Raw genomic sequence first — 21,454 nt, 5'->3', positions numbered from 1 at the left:
GCCCTCCCCTTATAGGGGGTGGTATGTGAGGAAAAGCAATGAAGGGGAGAAAAGAAGGCGCCCCACTTAAAAAATAAATTAAAATGTGAAAATAGAGGCCAATTCTATTTATTAGTTTCTTTCTTGGTCCGATATCACTGGTCATACTGTCATAATCTGTTCAACATATCTTTCATTAGTCTGTGTTTAGCAGTTCCTGATACAGTATCTAGATTCAACAATTTCAATTATTTCTGAGAGACTCATCAGTGGTTAATTTTTTAGATTATAGAATATATACTGTTTGCTTGAAGAACCTTTGTTTAATTATCTCACATCTTTAATATAGGAGCAAGTTCCAGAGAAGCCTGCTAAACCTCCTGCTTCAAAACCAACAAAACCCAGACCCAAAAATCGGTTCTCACGCTATCGCTCCAGTTCAGCACAACGACTACGTCGACAGCGACAAGCAAGTAGCCAGTCAGAACCAACACCAGTTGTAGCAGTTGAGGAGGGAGCAACAGGAGCTGTTGTGACAGACTCTACATCTACAGAAGGTGTGGCAAGTGTAGGAGCCCCAGGAGTTGAGACTACATCAGGATCTGCTATTGTCTCCCAAACCAATCGAACCAGTCTCAAGTATCCTAAAACCAAAAGGGTAAGTGTGTGCAAGTGTGACCTGGCTGATCTCCCTCTGAGATGAGAAATCTAAACTGGACTGCTTGATCATGATGAAAGAAACCCCAGAGGCTCATCATTTCTATATATAAAGAAAACTGCACCCCCTCATTTCCAGACAGTATATTACTAATTTTTATATGAGTTGCGAAAGGCTGCCACCATCTCCAAAACCTGCTGAATTGCAAATACATATATTCATTATTTTGTTAAAGTACAATTGAGATTTTAATTATGAACTATATACCTTTATTAAATTATGACTCCAAAATCAGCCTTGCCTTGAAATAATTTGATGATTAAATTGATTCAGGGCAATTCTATGGGATTTATCTGTAGTGATATTCATTCAATCATCTGATGAACATAATGCATAAACTCTGTCATAGTGTTTTGCTTAGATGCAGAAAATGCCTTTGTGTTGGATGAAGTTTTTGAGGGTTCTGAAAGGCATATAGTTGGAAATTTTGCGTGAACTTTTTTGTGTTTTATTATTACCCTCAACCCTTGGTGGACGCTATTTTAGCCAGTGAAATTCCGACATGGGTGTAAATTTCCAACCTTCCTGACATTTCCTGGACATTTGCATCAAACAATGTGGCCTTATTGTTATGATAGAAGATGTGTTACTCTTCCTCATCCATAATGAACTTTGGTGCTATAGGTTCTTTTTATCTTAAATGGACCAGCTCTGACTTGAACTCAAACTTTCAGCATTTTAGTAGTCCCAGCGGTTACTGAAGAACCCTGCTATATTAGCTAGAGCTTCCTTTTTGTTTTTCAAAATCAGAGTTCCTTTTTTGTGCCAGACGCTTGCAACCAAAAATCACTGCTAATTGAACCTACTTAAAGTTTCCATTGGTTACAGATCAACCCAGAATGCATATTATAGTAAATATTGCCATAAAAGAGTTTGAATTGAACAATACTTGCAGTTTTTATAATCTATGTGTACTTCATGGGCTGAATTTTACAGGCGAGGGGAGTGGGCAGACTGGAAGAAGAGTTGGTTCCAAAAGGATCAACTTTTAAAAAACCTGTCACGCAGCAATAATACGCTGAGGGCAGACTAAATAGACTGAGGACAGGCTAAATAGGCTGAGGATTGAACTTCCACCCCTCAGTGGACAGGAAGCCGCACCCTCAAGAGCTGCCGGCCAATCTGAATGGACAGCAGCTCTAGCAGTACCAGAGCAGTAGTGGGTACCACCAGGACTGCAAGGGAGTGCAGGAAGAAGAATGATGGCCATCGGAGAGAGGTAAGCCCCAAGGTTTTAGGGAGGGGAGGGGGTGTGGGGGGCTAGATTTTGGAGGGCAAGCGGGGAGGAATAAAGTGGGGTTTGACATCTTGTGGGGAGTGAGGGGTGGGTGTTCCCTCGAAGCGGACAGGGCACCCCCCCCCAATCGATGTTCTTCCCACCCCACCCCAAAACTTCCTTCCTGCCTTTTCAAAGAAGTAAATGGCCTTCGCACTTTGGCCTGCCTGCCAATGCCCAGCGTTTTATGAAAGCGGAGGTAGATTAAGACCCTTAATTGCCATTTAATCGGGCAGTTAAGTGCCTCAGTAGGCCTAAGGGCTGGCGACTAGTGGGTGACTAGGATTTATGGAAAATTCTGGACAATCCAGGAACTTATAAATTTTCATGGAATTGCTGTGACTTACGACTTTCTGTTTGAACTTTTTCCCATCTTTTGGTTCAGTATTTGGTTACAGAATGGTTGAATGACAAGGTTGAGCGATCAGACTGCCCATATGACCGACCATTACGCATCACAACAGATCCTACTGTATTGGCAACAACACTGAACATGCTGCCAGGCCTGAGCCACAGCCCCCATATTTGCACAACCCCTAAACACTACATCCGCTTTGGTTCTCCCTTCACCCCTGAAAGACGAAGACAGAGAGTTGTGTGTGACGGCAACTATGGATCTTGCAAAAAGGTAAGCGTGTACACCATCTTTGCAACTTAAACAACATAGAAACATAGGCCAGGATCTTTAGGTTGGCAGGGCCCGCTCGCCGACGCGTAAAATGACGTGGGATGACGTCGGGCGGAACTCCCGATGTCATTTCAATTTTCAGGTTGGCAGGGGCGCAGCTGAGTCAGCTGTGTGCCCACCGACCTGCCAACAGCCTATTGAGGCCATTTAAAAAGTAATTGACTTAATTAATGGACAGCCCGTCCAACCTTAAGGCTGGCGGACAGGCCGGGAGCCCTGGTGGGCTTCAGAAAAAGCATGAAACCTCATTCACGGGCGGGATGAGGTTTCATGAGGGTTTTTAAAAATTTACTAAAGGTTAGAGTTAAAGAGATGGACATGTCCCAACTCACGTGACAGTGTCACATGAGGGGACATGTCAGGGAAATTTTGTTTCTGCTCCTTGACCATTTTTAAATTTGGCGCCAATCTCCCTGAGGCAGCATTTAGCCTCAGGGAGATGAGTGTGCCCTTTTTGGCCCACCCACATAAAATGGCGGCACGCGCCGATCGGAGGCGTGTCTGCTCCTGCACTTCTTCCCCCTCCGACGGGGGAAAGTTCTTCCCATAGAGGAGGCCATTTGGCCACTTATGTGCACGCTGGAAACTTATCATGGGATCTGTTCTGCCATATGAGTTGTAGCACCAGGCAGCTTTATAAACGTTGGATTGAAGTTAAAATATTAGATGTTAGACTATAAATCTTTGAAGCACTCTTCAGATAAACTGCATTCCAGTAGAAAACATTGTATTTGGGGATCCTCCCTGGCACCACTGAGTATTTTAACCAGTCCTCTTGGCCTTCACTTGTCCTGGTCACATGTCCACTTTTCCCACTCGAGTCAGTTTTCTATACTTTCATGAAATTCCAGAGCTGCAGCCCCTTTTTTCATTGCAATTTTTGCTTCTCCTGGTGCGCAAATTGAGTGAGCAGTTAGTAGTACCTTCCAGTGGAATCCGTCACCCACAGATGCAGGATGTGTAGGATCATAAGTGGGAGAATCTCTTCTACTGTCTTGCACATGTCTGGGTGACCATAGACAACACATGTGGTGTCCACCGTATTTGCTCAAAGCCTTCAATGGCCGGTGGGCACCACAGGAAGCTGTCTCAATGATGAAGATCACCCAAGTTAGTTAACATGATTGGGCTGTGTGTTAAGTATCAATGGTGAAATGCTTCGGAGGGACTGCACTGATACTTGTATTAGCTCAGCAAAATATTACAAACTATTAATAGAAGCTTAACTGGAATTAAATACTGTCAACAAGTTACACAAAATGATTTTATTTAAAAAAGGAGTTCTCATTTGGTTCAACACATTTTTTATTAGGGTCTGGTTGGGTTTACAGTGACCTCCCTTCAAATTTATTTGCTTGTGAGTTAGAGTTCAAAATAGCTACAAGGGGATGGGGATGTCCCTAAGAAATTACATTAACCCTAGAAAATTGCAGTGTAAAGTTAGAGACCTGCAGAATAAATGTGAACATCATGTTGCCTTTTTGAAAGCTCAGAGTGTTCGACAGAACCAAAATCAAATACTGGCTCATCATACTACTTGTCAGGCCTTGTGAAAAAGGCTTGGCATTGTCAGGTTCTGAAGAAATACATTAACAAATGCATTTGTTCAACAACAGATGTAATAGAATCTCACCTCTGCACTTTTGTTTGTATGTTTATCAGTGATTGGTATGTGCTTTCAATTTTATGAATGTTTCTATGTGGCGCATGTTTCTTTATAATGTCACCTTCACACAGGTGGTAGTGTAGTAGAAATGTGCTGAGTTGTTAAACTATGTTGAATAATTAATCTGTTAATTCTTTTCAGCGGTGGATAAAACAGGCAATGGATGAGGCCATGGTACAAACTCCCCATGCACCAGACAAAGAACAAGAAACGCCACCCTTATACCAAAGCAGTGACAGCAGCAACGTTCCTGACATACCAGATAGCACTGTTGCTTCAACAGGTGGGTGGAAAATGTAACTTCTTTTTTCATCACTCACAGCAAAACCAGTCAGCATACATTCTACACAATTCAGATCAGATTATATATATGCCTATCTGCCTGTTGCCGCCAGGAGGTGTAAGGAAGTATCCAAGGAAGACCTCTTTATGCTTTTCCCTTCTTTCCCTGCAAGAAAATGGTTGGGATTAAGAACTGAATGGTGGATGAAGGTGTGATGTAAGACCAACATCACACCCATCAAGTGGTCGTGCTTCATATGCAAGTCTAATCAGTTACTACTGACAAGGCTAATTGACTACAGTGGACATTAAAACAGCCTGATCCCATCCTCATTTGACTTTGGTGCATGTTTATTTCCAGCATGGATCACAATGCAACTTCAGAAGGGGGAACCCAGATTATTTTCTTTCCCATTAGTGCTCCAGTACACCATATCATCATCTTTGCTCTTTTATTTATGCCTTCCCAAAGTCACTCAGCAGATTGGCATTATCTACCATTAAAATTGACAACTTAAATAATGAAGGACTGCAAATGTGCCAGCGCCTTGGATGAGGTATAGTGCAGGTTCTGCAGAATTTTCCTGGGTTGAAAGGGATTTATCAATTTGAGTAGCTGCTTTTAGTGGTTGGTGTATCTGTATTCTCAGATCTCTTTGCTCCTCTACCCAATTTAGTTTCTCACCCATGCTATGGCATGGCTAATGGTAAAGGCCAAGTTGCCCAAATCCCAGAGGGAAACTTGAAACAGCTGCCAAAACGGCTTTTGCAATTTGTATAGTATGAGAAGAGGTTCTGAAATCAGGAAATGATGTCTCCGACTACTTGTGATGATTTTATAGCAGAGTAAACATTTATTAAAAGAATGAAGCAAAAAAAAACACAATTACATTTCAACTCAAGAATGGCTTCACACAATAAACAATACTTTAAAACAGTTCCACAAGATCTTAATTTAACTACCCTCAGTTAACCGTCCCCTTTTCTGTTCAGCAAATATGCTTATAGTTTTCAAAATCTATAGAATTCCAGTAATTTTTACCACACAGTGCCTTTTTTTTCTTGGGGCTCCCCCTGAGGCTGATAGCACCTGGTTCTCCCTGTCTGGCCTTGCTCACACTGTCTTCTGGGAGTTCTGCCCAGCTATCCTGCTGTCTTCTAGGAGACCTGACCAGCTACCCTGCTGTCTTCTGGGTACCCCATCTAGGCATCAGTATTTCCTTAAATGCATTCCTTCCCTTTGATCTCTGTACTGTTTCAACCAGTCCCTTCAGAAATGCTTTCTTCCCAGAATTGACTAAACTTGTTTCTTTACCCTTGTTCTTAGACTAATTAAAAACAAACTTACCCTATCTTTACCTTACTTATACCATTTTACAGCCTGCATATACCCCCTTCAAACTAAAACAACTCAATATTTAAAAAGTACCTGGATGAGCACTTGGCACATCATAACATTCAAGGCAATGGGCCAAGTACTGGTAAATGAGATTAGGTAGGTAGGTCAGGTGTTTCTCATTTGTCGGTGCAGACTCAATGGGCCGAAGGGCCTCTTCTGCTCTGTGATTCTGTGACTCTGAATTCAAAACCACTCCTGTTCCTTTTATTGCTTTATGTAAAACTCTGATTGAAGTTCCTCTTGGTTCATTAACATATCAAAACCACTTATTACTGTTGGTTTTAGACTCTTGCAGTCACTCTGGCTCTTAGTTCAATTATGATATTTACAAACCCCCAACAGCCTGTCTTCCGGTACATAGGAAATATGACCAGGTTATTAACAGAAGGAAAATATTACAGTTTCTTGTTTTCTTGACATTCACCAATGAATAAGTGGTCACTTTATTCCTTCTGCCAAAATGAGCCACTGCGTGCTTCGCTATATTGAACATTTCTATAAATGGCTATATTGCCATTTCTCTGTCCATTCTTCAAACCTGTTTGTCCTCCATTGTTATTAGCTGTACCCTCCAATTTAGTCTCATCTGCAAATTTCAACTCCATGCCTCCAACTTCTGAGTCCAAGTATATATCTTTGGCCCAGCACAGCACTGCTTTCTTGTAGTGTTAGAAATTTCCCTTAACTTCAACCCAATATCTTCTGTTTGTGGCCAACATTCAGTCCATTCTGCAATTTGGTCCCTGTCTCGATACACCAAGACCTTTGACATGTATGTGATACTTTATTGAAAGCCTTTCTGAAAATCCCATGTATACCACATCCTCTGAAATGCTCTTATCTACACTGGTATTTATTCAGAAACTTAAATGAAGTTGGTTAGTCATGATTTTCCTTTTAAAAATTACTGTTCTCTTTTTGTTATAATCTCCATCTCTAGAAGCATTCTTAATTTGATTTTTTAGATAAGATTCTAGTATCTTTCTTCTGATTGATTTTAAGCTAATTGGCTGATAGAATTTACTCTGCAAACTATCTCCTTGCTTGAAGATAGGAATTAGATTTGCAATTCGCCTGTCCTTTGGCACTATTCCTTTCTCCCTTTAAGATTTTATATGTGTATACTACTGCCTCTGCTACGTCCTCAGTTGTTTGAAGTATATGCAGGTGCATTGCAGCAGGACCTGGGGTTTTGTCCCCTTTAACTTGGCTAGCTTTTCTAGTATTTTCTCCCTTTATTCCTCATGGCTTTGTTTATACTGTTGTCATTTTCTCTTTTGAAGTTTTCTCTTTGAAAATGGAGGTAAAGCGTCGATTTGTATCCCTGCCATTTGAGTAACATCTTGAAATTTATCTTATTCAACCCCTAGAAGCCCTGTCCTGACCCTAATTCTCCTTATTGTTTACTCATAGAATACTTTATCATTTATTCTTTGATATTTTCATTTGAGATTTCCTCTTTGCCGTCCTAATAATTTTTAAACCACTTTCTAAGCTCATCATATTCCCTTTGTCAACCTCCCCTTTATCATTAATGCATTTTGAATATGCCTTTTTCTTTCGAATTTTAATTTTACCCGCACCTCTTTTTTATCTTAGCTACTTTTTACTTATTTTCAATGGAATATATTTCCTTTGAACACTGTTGATCTGTTTTTAAATATTGCCCACCGTTCTACTAGGTCTATATTTTTAAACAATTTATCTTCCCTGGCTCCATCCTCATTGCCTCAGTGTCCACTTTTTCCAATCTATTACTTTAGTCTTTGTGTTATTTATGTATGTCTCAATCATTATCTTAAACCTTATTCTATTGTGATCTCTGCCTTCTAGATGTTCTCTCACATTTAACTTACTTGCTTCAGTTCATTTTTCATTACTAGCAGGGTTTATTCCCTTGTTAGAATTCTTACATATTGGAGCCTTGTAGTCACTATAAATACTCTATCCCTATCTCTCTCTCTCTACTCCCATGATAATCCTGTGTTTTTGCCATTTGCCTACATATTTCCCCTTCCACTTCCTTTCCATTATTTGGTGGTCTGTAGTGAGACCAATTCCTTCCAATTGTTCTGGTCCCCAGCTGAGGTTACCACTGGACAAGCCTGATCCCAGGGTGGAACCCAGCTTGATAGATCCTAACTTTTGTTTGTATGTTTAGATATGTGGAGAGGGGCTACTGTTCAGAGTCATCGGAATCAGCTAATGAACTTTTAACGAAAACATAAACATTTATTAAAGAAGAAAAGATGAACTATATTACAATACTATAGTAATATAAAAGCAAAATACTGCAGATGCTGGAAATCTGAGACAAAAACAGATAATGCTGGAAAACTCAGCAGGCCTAGCAGCATCTGTGGAGAGGGAAACAAAGTTAACATTTCAAGTCCGTATGACCCTTCTTCAGAGCTGAAGGGAAGTGGAAATTTGATTAAATTTATACTGTTTAAGGGGGTGTGGAGCAGGTGAAGCTGAGTAGAAGGCCAGCGATAGGTGGGGACAAGGAGAGATTGACAAAGATGTCATGAACAAAAGGACAAAGGGAGTGTTAATGGTAGTGGTAAGGGCTAAAAAAGGTACTGATGGTGGCGTAAAGGTAAGAAAACAGAATGATAATAGCAGAACAAAGGTAGCATTGTGTGAAAAAGCAACATGGAACAAGTAACATGTTCCTTTTGGGGATGGGGTGGGGGAAGGGGGCGGTGTGGGAAAAAAGGATAGAAGATGGGATAGAAGGAGGATAGAAAAGGGGATAAAACCATGGATAAATAAAATAAAAGTAAGTGGATAAAAAATAAAAATGAATATAGAAAAAAGGGGATTGAAACAGGGGTGAGGATAGAGGAGAGAGATCATGGCCTGAAGTTGTTGAACTCAATGTTATTACAATACTCCTTCACCCACAACTATACCTTTACAGATTTGTCAGGATAGCACAAGTTTTTTTTTCATTCACGGGATGTGGGCTTCGCTGGCATTTATTGCCCATCCCTAGTTGCCCTTGAGAAGGTGGTGGTGAGCTGCCTTCTTGAAACACAAAGCTATTTTATACTATAATGTTCACAGTAGGTACACAGTCCATGTAAACAAAAAAAGGTGACCTGTGGTCAAATACACCACACTCTGAAATCAAGTGACAGATGCCACTTCAACCAGATGCTGTGGATCTCTCCTCAACTCCTGCTAGACACTCGTCACACCGTGAGCCAACCGGCCTCACTGCAATCCGTCTTTCACACAAGTGTTTCCAATCTCCACTCTCCAAGACCTCACCTTGGAATCTTCTCCCAAACCGACACTTTCTCTCAGATGCCTTCTGCAAGGGTTTACCTCCAGGGTTTTGAACTCTTCTTCCGATGTTCTTCTCCCCTTCGATGCACACTCTTTGACCGACTCAGCTGTCAACAGTACACTACTGCTTTACATACCTGTAGCAAAAAGTTACAGACCTTCAGCCATCTCTTTGGATCTTCAGGCCTCTTGCTTTATATCTGCTTTCTACAGCTTTTATCTCTATAAATCTGAAGCTTGGAGCCTTTCTCTCTGCCCCTCACTTTTAACTTCACTTAACAGAATCTTTTCCAGGTTCCTGCCCTTCCCTTTTACTAGAAGGTCTTCCTGGGACTTTCTCTTGTTCCACTCCCCTAGATTTTGGGGTATTTTCTTTAGCTTGGGACTGGCTATCTGCCCCCTTTGCTCCAGTCTCAGCTGACAGTTATTTTCAAAACCAGCTGAACTCAGACAGCTTCCAAATCAAATTGCTGTTTCTAGTTTCTTCTATGTGTCTGTGGGAGTGACCTGCTTCTCTGGACAACAGGCCAGTTTCTCTACTCTTGTTTGTTTAATTAAGCTGCAACAGTCGTAAAGCTGTAATTAGAAATGCAGGCACCTTTTAAAATGAAACTAAAACTCAATTTGACCTTTTCTTAACACACAGATACAGAAATACAAATCAAACTTAAACAGTAAAGCTAAAACCCATCCCTAACACCCGCAAATACCAATATAACTTACTTAAACTATCTCTATTTCCTAACACTATGCTTTATCTTAATACAAATGGATTCTGTGTAGTTATATTTTTTATTGAAACTGCCATTCTGTTGCTTCTGATGAACACCATTACCTCAAACTCCATCTTCCTCCTTTCAATTCTAAATATATTAAATCCTGAAACATACAGATATGTTGAAGAGTCCACTGATGGTCAAACTGCTAACTTAAGGAGATAAATGGAACCAGTCACCTGCACTGAATCAAATGGGCCCTGCTGCTTTTACTAATGATGTTTGAACAATATTCACCTTATCTAATGTTGCTCAAAAAGGTATCAGTTTGAAAATTACTGAGCTCAACTTTGTGAATCTCAGTCCAATATACAATAGAGCAACAGAATAAAGGCAAGTGGCAAGCATGTTAATCTGCATTCTGATATTTCTGGAAAATACACTAGGGGCAGGCGGAATTTTCCGTGCCCATTGGTGGTAGCCATGTTTGGTGACGTGAGCGGACATTATGGCGAGAAGGCCAAAAACCGTTTTCACAACGTTGTGAACCCTGTTTGCAATCGTCCTCTCTGCCCGTCAGTGGCCGGCCATGTTTCCCGCCGTCAGACGTTGGGAACTTCATTGTAATACATCTGCATTTCATTATAAGTCCAGCTTACTGGAATCATCCCCCCACACTGGATCATCACACCGATGTGTTTCGCAACTGTACATAAACGATTGCACCTGGCGAGCTGTACTTCACTTGGGACTTCGAGGTTTGTTTGCCTACCTTGCTTCAGGCAGCACTCGCGGTCATCAGCACCAGGCTTCGCAGGCAGGACCACATCACTTTGAGGGGCGCTCACAGGCAGGTCTCTACCTACTAGACCAGCCATAAAGCGGGGGTGACTTTTCAATGGCTGCAGGACCAGGACTATACTCGGGAAGGGAAATATCCCAGAGTGTGTGTGGGGACACAAGTTGATCTGTGCAAGTCCCCTCAAGATGGTGAGGGCTGAGGAGACAGTCTTTAGAGGAGTTGAGGCCAGATGGAGATGTGAGGGTGTGTGTGAGAGAGTAAGTGGCGATGTCCCTTGAGCTGGCAGTGAGTGAGATGCCAGTGGATGTGCGATGGGCTTGAGTGTGTGAGTTTAGAGTGATGGGATGGTTGCCTTACCCTGGCGCCATAGATGAGATCATTCATCCTCTTTCTGCATTGCATGACCAACCTCTTCTGTGCAGTATTGGCACTGACCACCATGCCATCGCCTACCAAGCCAGCGTGGTGAGATTGCCAGACCTCCTGCGATCAGAGGGGAGGTGGAGGACATCATGGTGGGCCTCCACAGCTTCCGAAAGGCATTCTAGGGACGTGTCACTGAATCGGGGGGGGCTGCAGACTTCTTGCCTTTTGGGCCAATCTTCTGTGCAGCAGTCCTGTGCTGGAAGCACTGAGAGGTGTGCATGCGACTGCACTTTAAATATGGCATCTGGCATAGGAAGTGGCAAGGTGGCAGGCAAATGAGAGTCCAGCGCCAACAAACCGGCATGTTTCCCAGCAATGCATGATTATTGAGGCTGGATTAGGACAATATAGCATGAAAAACTGCCAATGAGGCCAGCGGGTAAAACGTTATTTTTCCCTCCCGCTACCGCACTTAGTGCAAATCTGGGACAATTCCGCCCTGGATCTTTATGGAAATAACCATAAAACAGAACCATTGACAGAGCCCACACTGGGAAAACTGTCTCTACTATGTATATTCATAGGTTTAAAGTATCCCTGATGCTTAATTTGTTTAAAATGTACCTCTTTTGCAACTTATAATGAAATGTATGATAATTTCTCTCTTTTGTAGAGTTGATAACGCCTCTGAAGAAGCGAAAGGCCCGGTATCTGTCAGACGTGAGTGTGACTGATTTGCCCGGACCTTGTAGTCCACTATCAGCGCCTGCATCTGTCACAGATACAGTTATGTCCAGCCCGACGATAATGACACCTTGCACCTTGTTTCCAGGAGAAGAGGAGAAGAAAAATGGATATAATGTAGTTTACTCTCCCCTTCACTCCCATGCTGCTAGCCGATGTAATACCCCACTACAGTTTGAGGTAAATATATCTCCAATAAAGGAGCTGTCATCTACACTATTGATGCAAATTAATTTTTTGATTTATCTTCGTAAATAAAACTGTTCCAATGTTGTACCTTGTTTGACAGAATTATTATTTTTTTAAATCAGTTTAATTTAGATGCAAATAAATGGGCCAGAGTTTTATGCCAGCTGAACAAACATACACTTTGGTACCAGCAATGCCTACCCCTTTGCTTTCAAAATAGATGATCTTTAGTATATCGATTCTGACTGTTTTATTGGATTGCTCAGATGAGAGATTATTTTGCATATCATGGTGTCATAGTGTCATAGAGTTTGCTACACGGAAAGAGGCCCATCATGCCCATGACAGTCATCAAACCCCTGTCTAATCTAATCCCATTTTCCAGCACTTGGCCCAAAGCCTTGTATGCTATGGCGTTTTAAATGTTCATTGAAATACTTCTTAAATGTTGTGAGGGTTCCCGCCTCTACCTTCCTTTCAGGCAGTGAGTTCCAGATACCCCTCACCCTCTGGGTGAAAACATTTTTCCTTAAATCTTCTCTAAACTCCCTGCCCCTTACTTTAAATCTATGCCGTCTGGTTATTGGCCCCTCCACTAAAGGGAAAAGTTTCCTCCTATCTATCCTATCTATGCCCCTCATAATTTTGTACACCTCGCAGCCTTCTCTGCTCCAAGGAAAACAACCCCAGCCTATCCAGTCTCTCTTCATAGCTCCAGCCCCGGCAACATCCTGGTGAATCTCCGCTGCACCCTCTCTAATGCGATCACCTCTTTCCTATAGTGTGGTGACCAGAACTCCACACAGTACTCCAGATGTGGCCTAACTAACGTTTTATACAGCTCCTTCATAACCTCCCTGCTCGCCTTTATTAGTCAAGGCATTGAATACAAGTATCCCATTTGCCTTCTTAACCACCATATCTACCTCTCCTGCTGCCTTCAGGGATCTGTGGACATGCACACCAAGGTCCCTCTGATCCTCTTCACTTCCTAGGATCCTATCATTCATCGTGTTCTCCCTTGCCTTGTTAGTCCTCCCAAAATGCATCACCTCACACTTTTCAGAATTAAATTCCATTTGCCACTGCTCTGCCCATCTAACCAGACCGTCTATATAGTCCTGTAGTCTAAGGCTTTCCTCCTCGCTATTTACCACACCACCAATTTTCGTGTCATCTGTGAACTTATTGATCATACCTCCTACATTCATGTCTAGGTCATTAAAGTACACTACAAACAGCGTACTGCCACTGGCAAAGGCATCCAGTCACAAAAACAGCCTTCAACCATCATCCTCTGCTTCCTGCCATTAAGCCTATTTTAGATCCAATTTGCCAAATTGCCATGGATCCCATGGGCTCTTACCTTCTTGACCATTCTCCCATGCGAGACCTTGTCAAAAGCTTTACTGAAGTCCATGTAGACTACATCAACTGCACTACACTCATCTATATACCTAGTCACCTCCTCGAAAAATTCAAATTTGTTAGACATGATCTCCCCCTGACAAAGCCTATCCTTGATTAATCCTTGCCTCTCAAAGTGGAGATTAATTCTGTCCCTCAGAATTTTTTTCCAAAAGTTTCCCTACCATTGACATTAGACTCACTGGCCTTTGTTCCCTGGTTTATCCCTACTACCCTTCTTGAATAATGGTACCACATTATCATGAAGATTCACTTTGACGTGCCTGTAGTTTCAAAGCTTCGAGACTGTATGCTACATGGGTGAAGTATGAATGTGTTTGCCTTAGAGCTGAGCTAGCAGTATGACAGTAAACATTTGTGTTTCGACACCTAAGGTGAAGTACAGCTCATGTATACATGCAATTGCAGCAGCTCTCCCAAGTGCTTGTAAACTAATAGTGCAAAACAAATTTGTCTTTGTCTTTTAGCTGTGTTCTTATTATTGACAGCAGTAAACATCTGTCTTAATTAATTAATGGTTTAGTTGCAACTGAAAAATGCATTACAGAGAGAAAATCAATTAAAGCTGATCATAAACAACGAAACCACTTTTTGGATTATTTTTCTTAAATTTATTTTCTTACTCCCCCCTTCCTCTGCTTCACAAAGTTGCTTATTTGTGATCAGCTGATGTGCAGCTGAGTCTGTGGAGGTTTAAGAGGAGAGATCAAGCAGGGTAGGGTTGGAATTAGTTGATTTCACTGTGTTACGTCACTGTAGAAACAAATTGCTAATAGTCAAAAGAAATTGAATCAAATAGAGAAATAAAATAAAATATTTTGCTACATCATGTGCTCTTTATCTTATAACATGGATCTAAATGTAGGAATCTAACCATTGGAACAGTTTTGTAATACTTTAATGTCAACAAGAATGTCCTGATGATGTTGGAGTTTTTAAGTGGAAGGAAGTGTTAAACATAATTCCCAAATGGCTTCCCCTAAAACACACACGGGAAGATTTCACCTTTTCTCTATTTCTACATGTGTTTGCAATTTTATGACGCTAACGGAAATAAGCAAATAACGGAAGTATTTTCCCTGATACTTCATTAAGGGGATAGTCCAGACCCACTTCAACCTCCATGCTGCATAGATCAGTCTGAAAATATTTGGTGTTTAAGAAAAAAGCAAAATATTAAGCTTCAAGGCTGTGATATGTTTCAAAGCTTTAAAAAAAAAGCTGCAGTTGCTGTTCCGACAAAACATATATCTAGCAGCTTTGGCTATGCATCCTGCATCCCCCACCATCCCACCTCACAATCTTCCCCCCGCCCAAGAAAAAAGCTGTGATCTGTTGCTCAGCCAGTTGTTCGAAGCTTTATTGACTGACATGGATGAGGTTATTAAAGATGGATATGACTTTTCTGAAGTATGAATTCTAAATTGCATCAATAAAAGGAGATGGTGATGTACTAAACCTTCCTTTCACTTTAATATTGAAAGTATAAGATGTGAGCATTAGTATTAATTTGTTAGAGTAATGATAATGCGAATGCTTATATTTTTTGGTTGTTGTACCTTTGCTCTGCACATCAAGATTTTTGGAGTTAAACAAGAAATGGGAGTGGATAGGACTTGGAAGTCAACTTGACAAAACCTGGCATGTGGGCTTGCAGTGTATTTCCTCAATTTAATTAACTTTTCAGAATTTCCCTTCTCTATATACACACACACACCTCCCGCCACTCCACCCCCACAAGCCCAAATTACTTTTTGGCACATCATTTCTTTCCAGACTACTACCTTCATGCCTGGTGGCCAAATGCATAGGGTCACTTAACTAGTTGAGTAACTTACGTCAATGTCTCCTTGTGGGAGGAAGCTTGAAATTTCATTCAACATGACCCCCATTGATGTAGTGTGTGCAGGATTAGAGTTGTGAATCAGTGTTACTCACTGTGGTGCTGTTTCAAGTCACGTGGCCACCTCAAGTACCGGAGATTTTTCAGCCTGCTCATAATATATTTGAGAGAGCAAATTTCAATAGATATCTCGACAATTGACATTATAAACTGGCATTTAGAAACAGCATTAGGCAGAGTACAGTTTTTAGTGCAAAGTAATCTAAACTAATACCTTAAAAGTGAATTGTGTGATTATTTCAGAAATGCTGTAGTCCTCAAATAATTACAAGCTTCTTTGATCCACTGTTTGATTTTTAGAATTTAAGTTTTTCATTTTTGTCCAAATGAACATAACACCTCCCCGAACATCATCTGTCATTAAAGCTGCGAGATATTTCCTCATTTTTAACCATTGCATACTAATTAAACTCTGGAAGAGTGAGAGGGGGAGGATTCTGAGAATATAGCCCAAGATGCAAGGAAGCATATGTACAACATATGAAAAATTAGGACAGTCCTTCAGTTTGAGTGATAATCTTCTTCAAATCCTTATAGGAAGAAAGAACTCCTATTGAGTAAGAGCCTTTCACGTCCTCAGCACAACCCAGTGTGCTACATACCCCCAATGAATGATTTTTAAGTGTAGTCACTGTTTATGCAGGCAAATGTGGTAACCAATTTGTACACTAAAGGTTACAAATGACCACGTTAATCGGTCCCTTGGTGGCTTTTGTTGAGGTGTAGATGTTGACCTCTACAAATGTTGCTTTGAGATCTTTTATCTCTACCTAAAGAGGTAAACAAGGCCTTGGTTTTAATGCACCCTCTGAAAGACGTTTCATTGACAATGTAACTTTTCCTCAGTTCTGCACTGCCTCATACTGCACTGCCAGTATTGGCCTGAGGTGGCTTGAACATACTAAGTTCTGACTTGGAGACAAGAGCGCTACCTCTGAGATAAGCTTGGCTGAGGTGTGGCTGGAGGCTTATGAATTGTGCTCCTTCTCAGTCATTTGTAACAAATGAAAGAAGAACTTTGCATCCCCAAAGCAATTCTCCTGTGTTGAGTTGCATAAGCTGTAACTGGAAACTGCTTTAGAAAATTAATCAGAAATTATGGGGTCAATAGGTTCTGAAATCTTGGCCTTTTTTTAAAGCAAATTATAACAACCTGACTGGTGTGTAAGGCACGATATAAAATTGTTAGTAAATGTTATTTCCTGATCTCAGTGACAGGGAGTTATGGCCAGTTATCCTCCCATAGTAGATAGGCCCTGCCAATTTCAAATATCTCCTAGCAACTTGTGATAAAAGACATTGGCAAAAGCTTGAGACCAGAAATAATCCCATTTCTCCCTCTTATCTCCTGAAGATATTGATTCCTTGCCGAAATAAATTTTCACTTGTGCCAAGTGCCCATTCTTTATTTAAGAGATTTGGCATTACAGTTCTGTTCAGAATGGAAAGAAGGGAAAGTTGTCAGGTTTCCCACTCGCGATTGCTATGCAGTGAGCCAAGAAGTCTGCGAACACTCACTATCTAGGTTCACACAGAAGCAACTTGCCATAGGCTGCTAGTCTACTTATCCCTTCATTTCAGTATGATTCACCATCTTTTTAGGAAGGGATTTGTATAGAAGTGTACCCCAGAATTCATAGCATCAAAAGTTTTGAATTTAATATTGTAAGTAAATAGCTTTTTAAACTGGTGTAGAATAAATAGTTGGATTAATTCACTTGTAAAATGTCATTGGCTGTCATTGTGCTCCAACAGTCTCAATTCCAGAAATCAATACAAAACTTACCTCAAATTTGCCACTAATTGGCACTTGAAAAGCTGGAACTTGGGATGCTCTATTTCTAATTTCTGGCATGTTAAAATTTACAGCCTGACTGGCACTAATCTGAAGGAGCTACTATCTTCATTAACTAATGTTGAGTTATTTTTTAAGCAGCATAATATGAAGAGAGGATGACTACAAGTAGAAATATATTTCCTTCTCTCTTAGGATGTTATTTCTCATGCTAATAGCACAGCATATGCGTTCATTTCTCCACTAATGGCATTTTATTTCCAGGTAGTCAGCTGTGGCTGTTCATATTATTTCCTGGCATGAACCACCTGACATGATTTTCCATCAGGCCCCTATTAAAGTTACTCAGTATGTTTCCAACTTTGTTACAACCTCTAATTTTAATGATGGTATATAATATTTATAATATATATAAAACACACACTAAATATATAATATGCATGTGTGTATTTTTCTGTGAAGTCCTAATACAATGCAGGATAAGGACTCAGTTCACAGTTTCAACCTTGTTTAAAAAAAATAAATGTCCAAGTCAAAAAAATTGCATTGTGTCAAACTCCTGGAGTATGTACTTCGCATCTGGTTTCAGAGAATTTTGCTTTAAACTTTTCTTGGCAGAGTGACTCCATTACTTCTGTTTGCTGGCTATCCCCTTGATCCTTGTTCATATTTAGATTTTGAAAATTATTCCATGGGGTGTTCTCTTAGGTTCTTTCATGGGCCAACCAAAATAGTTTACAAACTTCATTTCGTGTTCTTGCATTCTGTGGGTTTTTATCATGAATCACTACGTGCTGACAGAAAATTCTAAACTTGATAAATCAAAATGGCCTTCAAAATACTTTTTTTACTAGTGCCAAGAGGTTAAAATAAAGAGAACGTAACAAGACCAATTGAACTATTTGGAACATTCTTCTCTATTATTATTACATGAGTTTTTGTTCTGTTTGTATGTACAGTGTTTATTTTGAATTGTCACCACCTTTATTCTGCAGTTCGAGTATGAGAAAGGTGAGGCAATGTGTTAGCACCTAGGATATCCTGGCAGGATAACATTCAATTTCTATAACACCTATAGTGGACAGCATAGATCTTAATAAGGTGGTACACTCATCTTGAAAACATAATCCCATTCACTGAAACCATTCCAGTTTATTGGGGAAGAATGCTGAAGGATCGAATGTTTCTCTGAACTGTGCCTCCTTTAACAAATTAATTGCATTATCTAAGGAGCTATCTGAATATCAATAATTCCAGCCTTTGTCTTAACAATATTGCCTCTTCTGATTTCACTTGATATTGCGTCTTGTTTCTTTAAATATTATAAGAGTCAATTTGAATTTGTTCTGTGCTAATAAAGGGTATACTCATGAGGCTGGAAAATATTTAACAGCTTATTTTGTAAGTGTGTTACTGCATTGCAGAGTGGGCCAGCCAAGACGTATTGCTAATGGCTGTAAAAAGATGGTATTAGTGAAAAGGTAACAGGTCATATTTCACAGAATATGTTTACAATTGCCTCAGACTACTCTTAAGACTGTGAGGGGCATTATTGTGAAGTCTCAGCCTGAGAAAAATTCTTGACACTGTGGCTTTACCAGTGTATTACCAAGCCTGAGAACATATGGCTTTAATCTGGCCATTGTGCACATCCAGCTTCTGACATGCTTGCCACAACAGACTCTATGGGGTCTGCACATTGACACATTGCCATTTTTAATCTTCTAATGCTTCTTCATAGACCAAGAAACACTCCAGTTTAGTTTTGCATTGTCATTTTATTTTAATAAAGCCTAACATTGAGCCACAAGTTATTGTTTTATTCTTGTTGTGCTTTGGTTTACAAACAAACACGGAGAAAAGGGTTTTATTTTGAGCACTAATGGCAAAGCAACAAAAATGAAGCAGCATCTTCCTCATTAAGCTGCTGCATATGGCAGAAGTGGGAGAGTTGAACTTGATTAGTGATGGCAGTTAGTTTTCTACTACATATTTGCATGAAGATTGGATGGTGCCATTTTGACCAGTTGCCTGTATTATTTTGTTGAGAGGTTTTTAAGGCTGTTGTCTATTTTTCCCTAAGCTCTAAATTCTGTTTTTAAACTCCAGTGTGTTTGTGCTCAATACCCTATGTGTCAACTCTCACCACCTTTTGCGTTACTCCACTATAGCAATTTGCTGCTGTCAAATCATACCTTACAGTAGGTGGACCAACAACTGCATGTCTACCAACTGTTGTGATGTATGGAAGTGAGTATAGAGGACGTGGAGCCAAGCCCTTCAGGCTTGAGCACCAGTCACAACTCTACTTCTGTAACCTTTTGAAATGGATTGTTGCTTTTGTAATGTAGTTATTCCCTCACCAGGAGGGAAGGTCCAGCTAAGTAAAAGTAGCTGACCATTTTTTGTGGGGGGCGGGGGGAAAGTGTGTAAGGTTGAAGACTTGATAAGAAATAATTTTCATTAATTTTCAGATTTTAAATCACTTCTAACTGACCTAGCGTTTTTTTTTAAATGGAAGTGCTTTAGTTTCTTAAAAAAAGTCCTTATTAGAGTTTAGTTGTGTATTGCACATTGCCAAACTGTGCAGTCATTGGTATAATTATTTGTGCATTTAAGATTATCCAGTCATTTGGATTTGTGGTAAAATACAATTTTTTTCCCCTCGAGTTTGTTTGTAACTAAATCAGTTTTACAATAAAAGACTGTGGCTTTCTCTTGCTTTTGCTTGCCCAACTTGTGAGTAGAGTTCTAATAACATGCTTTTCCCTTCTCTTAGAACATTTCCTCTCCTGAGAGTTCCCCAGTGCATAGGCCTGAGCCGTTTTCACCGGAGGTAGTTATCCCAGTATCTCACTTAGAAAAGCTGAAGTAAGCCCTTGTGGCAACTCTCTCTCTCTCTTTCTGTGATTCCTACCCAGCCCTTTTACTGCATGATTCTCATTATGATACATCTGGTTGAATTTATGCATGTCTGATTTAAGTCATTAATCTTGCCAAAGTTTGATTCAGAGTTGAGAATAAAATAGCAAAAAATCACCTTTGGGGTTGGGGGGGAGAGAGAGAGAGAGAGTGAGATAAGGATTGGGGGTCACAAATCTGTCTGTGTATCTGATGAGAAAACAAACATATGAACCCAACTAAACTTAAAATGAGGATGATGAAACCAGAGCATAAAATAACTTAGCAACATTATTGCACAATACGGCTAGACACCGTATTTGGTAAGGGTTAGTCAACTCGTTGATGATGTTACAACATAATTCTTTAAAATCCTTCTGGCCCGTTCAAAAAAGATACTCCTTTGTTACATATTAAGCAGATTTACATACCTGACTCATTGGAAGTTTTTAATAAAGACTTATCTCTTGATTTATGCCCTGTTGCAAATTGAAATCATATTGAAAGAAAATTTGGGAATGGAATTTTGAAAAACATAATCATTCATTGCTATTGAAAAACTTATGGTGGAAATGTGTTCCTTGAAATGACCATTAATGTGGGCCAAATGGCTGTAGCAGTTCTGATATAGGTAGATTCCACTGCAAACAATTGTTTCCACCTCAGTTGAATTTGACTTATGGAGTTATTTATTATAGCTTCATAAAAACAAATTAATTTAAAATATATTTTGTCCAGTAGCTCAGTTCATGGTTGATCAACCTCACTTGGCTAAGGTACCTCACTGACATTTTTCTGTATCACAGTGATTTTCACATGACGTGCACTCATGTTTAGTCATCTAAATATTGAATCATCTAGAATCTCCTGCCTACTTCTCACTATACATAAATATGATTTTAATGGTTCATTCAAGAGGAAAGAAATGACCAGGTTTAATCAGAAACATTTTTTTAATGCCCACTTCTGAAGCTAAGCTTCCATGTGTTGCATAAGTAGGGATATTCCTGATGATTGCCATGATGGAATTTTATAGCTCCTCGTAGAATGTAGCAGCCTTCTGTCTTGTAATAGGATGGTTTACCCCATGGTGGTCAACTCACTGTTAAGCATCTCCAGGTGTGGCTCAGGAGCCGCACTCTCTGCCATATTTGCTGCCAAAGAAAATAGTGGGCTGAGAAGGTGCACTATTTGCCGGCCCCTGTTTTATCTGGGTCACCCTCATGGTCAGCTGAGCTTTTTGTTTCTTCTCGCCTCTTCCAATGCCCTTCCACACAATCAGCCTCAAGAGATCACAGCCATCAGCGA

The 21,454-nt window shown here is 40.3% G+C and overlaps 1 protein-coding gene across 11 annotated transcripts in view; it reads left to right on the top strand.

Moving 5' to 3' along the window:
- Positions 1 to 21,454, top strand: part of setd5 (SET domain containing 5) — a 169,940-nt gene that overhangs the window by 111,623 nt on the left and 36,863 nt on the right. For 10 of the 11 annotated variants that reach the window (XM_078543252.1, XM_078543259.1, XM_078543256.1 and 7 more), the window contains 5 exons: positions 329 to 637; positions 2,359 to 2,601; positions 4,469 to 4,610; positions 11,860 to 12,110; positions 20,025 to 20,081. In XM_078543252.1, the coding sequence (XP_078399378.1) occupies positions 329 to 637; positions 2,359 to 2,601; positions 4,469 to 4,610; positions 11,860 to 12,110; positions 20,025 to 20,081 (1,002 nt within the window). The remainder of the gene's footprint in view (positions 1 to 328; positions 638 to 2,358; positions 2,602 to 4,468; positions 4,611 to 11,859; positions 12,111 to 20,024; positions 20,082 to 21,454) is intronic. The other variant, XM_078543260.1, reaches the window with a different exon arrangement.

The sequence above is a fragment of the Cetorhinus maximus genome, chromosome 6 (assembly GCF_964194155.1).
Source record: "Cetorhinus maximus chromosome 6, sCetMax3.hap1.1, whole genome shotgun sequence".
Classification (NCBI taxonomy): domain Eukaryota; kingdom Metazoa; phylum Chordata; class Chondrichthyes; order Lamniformes; family Cetorhinidae; genus Cetorhinus; species Cetorhinus maximus.
This window is presented reverse-complemented; position numbering and strand designations above follow the sequence as displayed.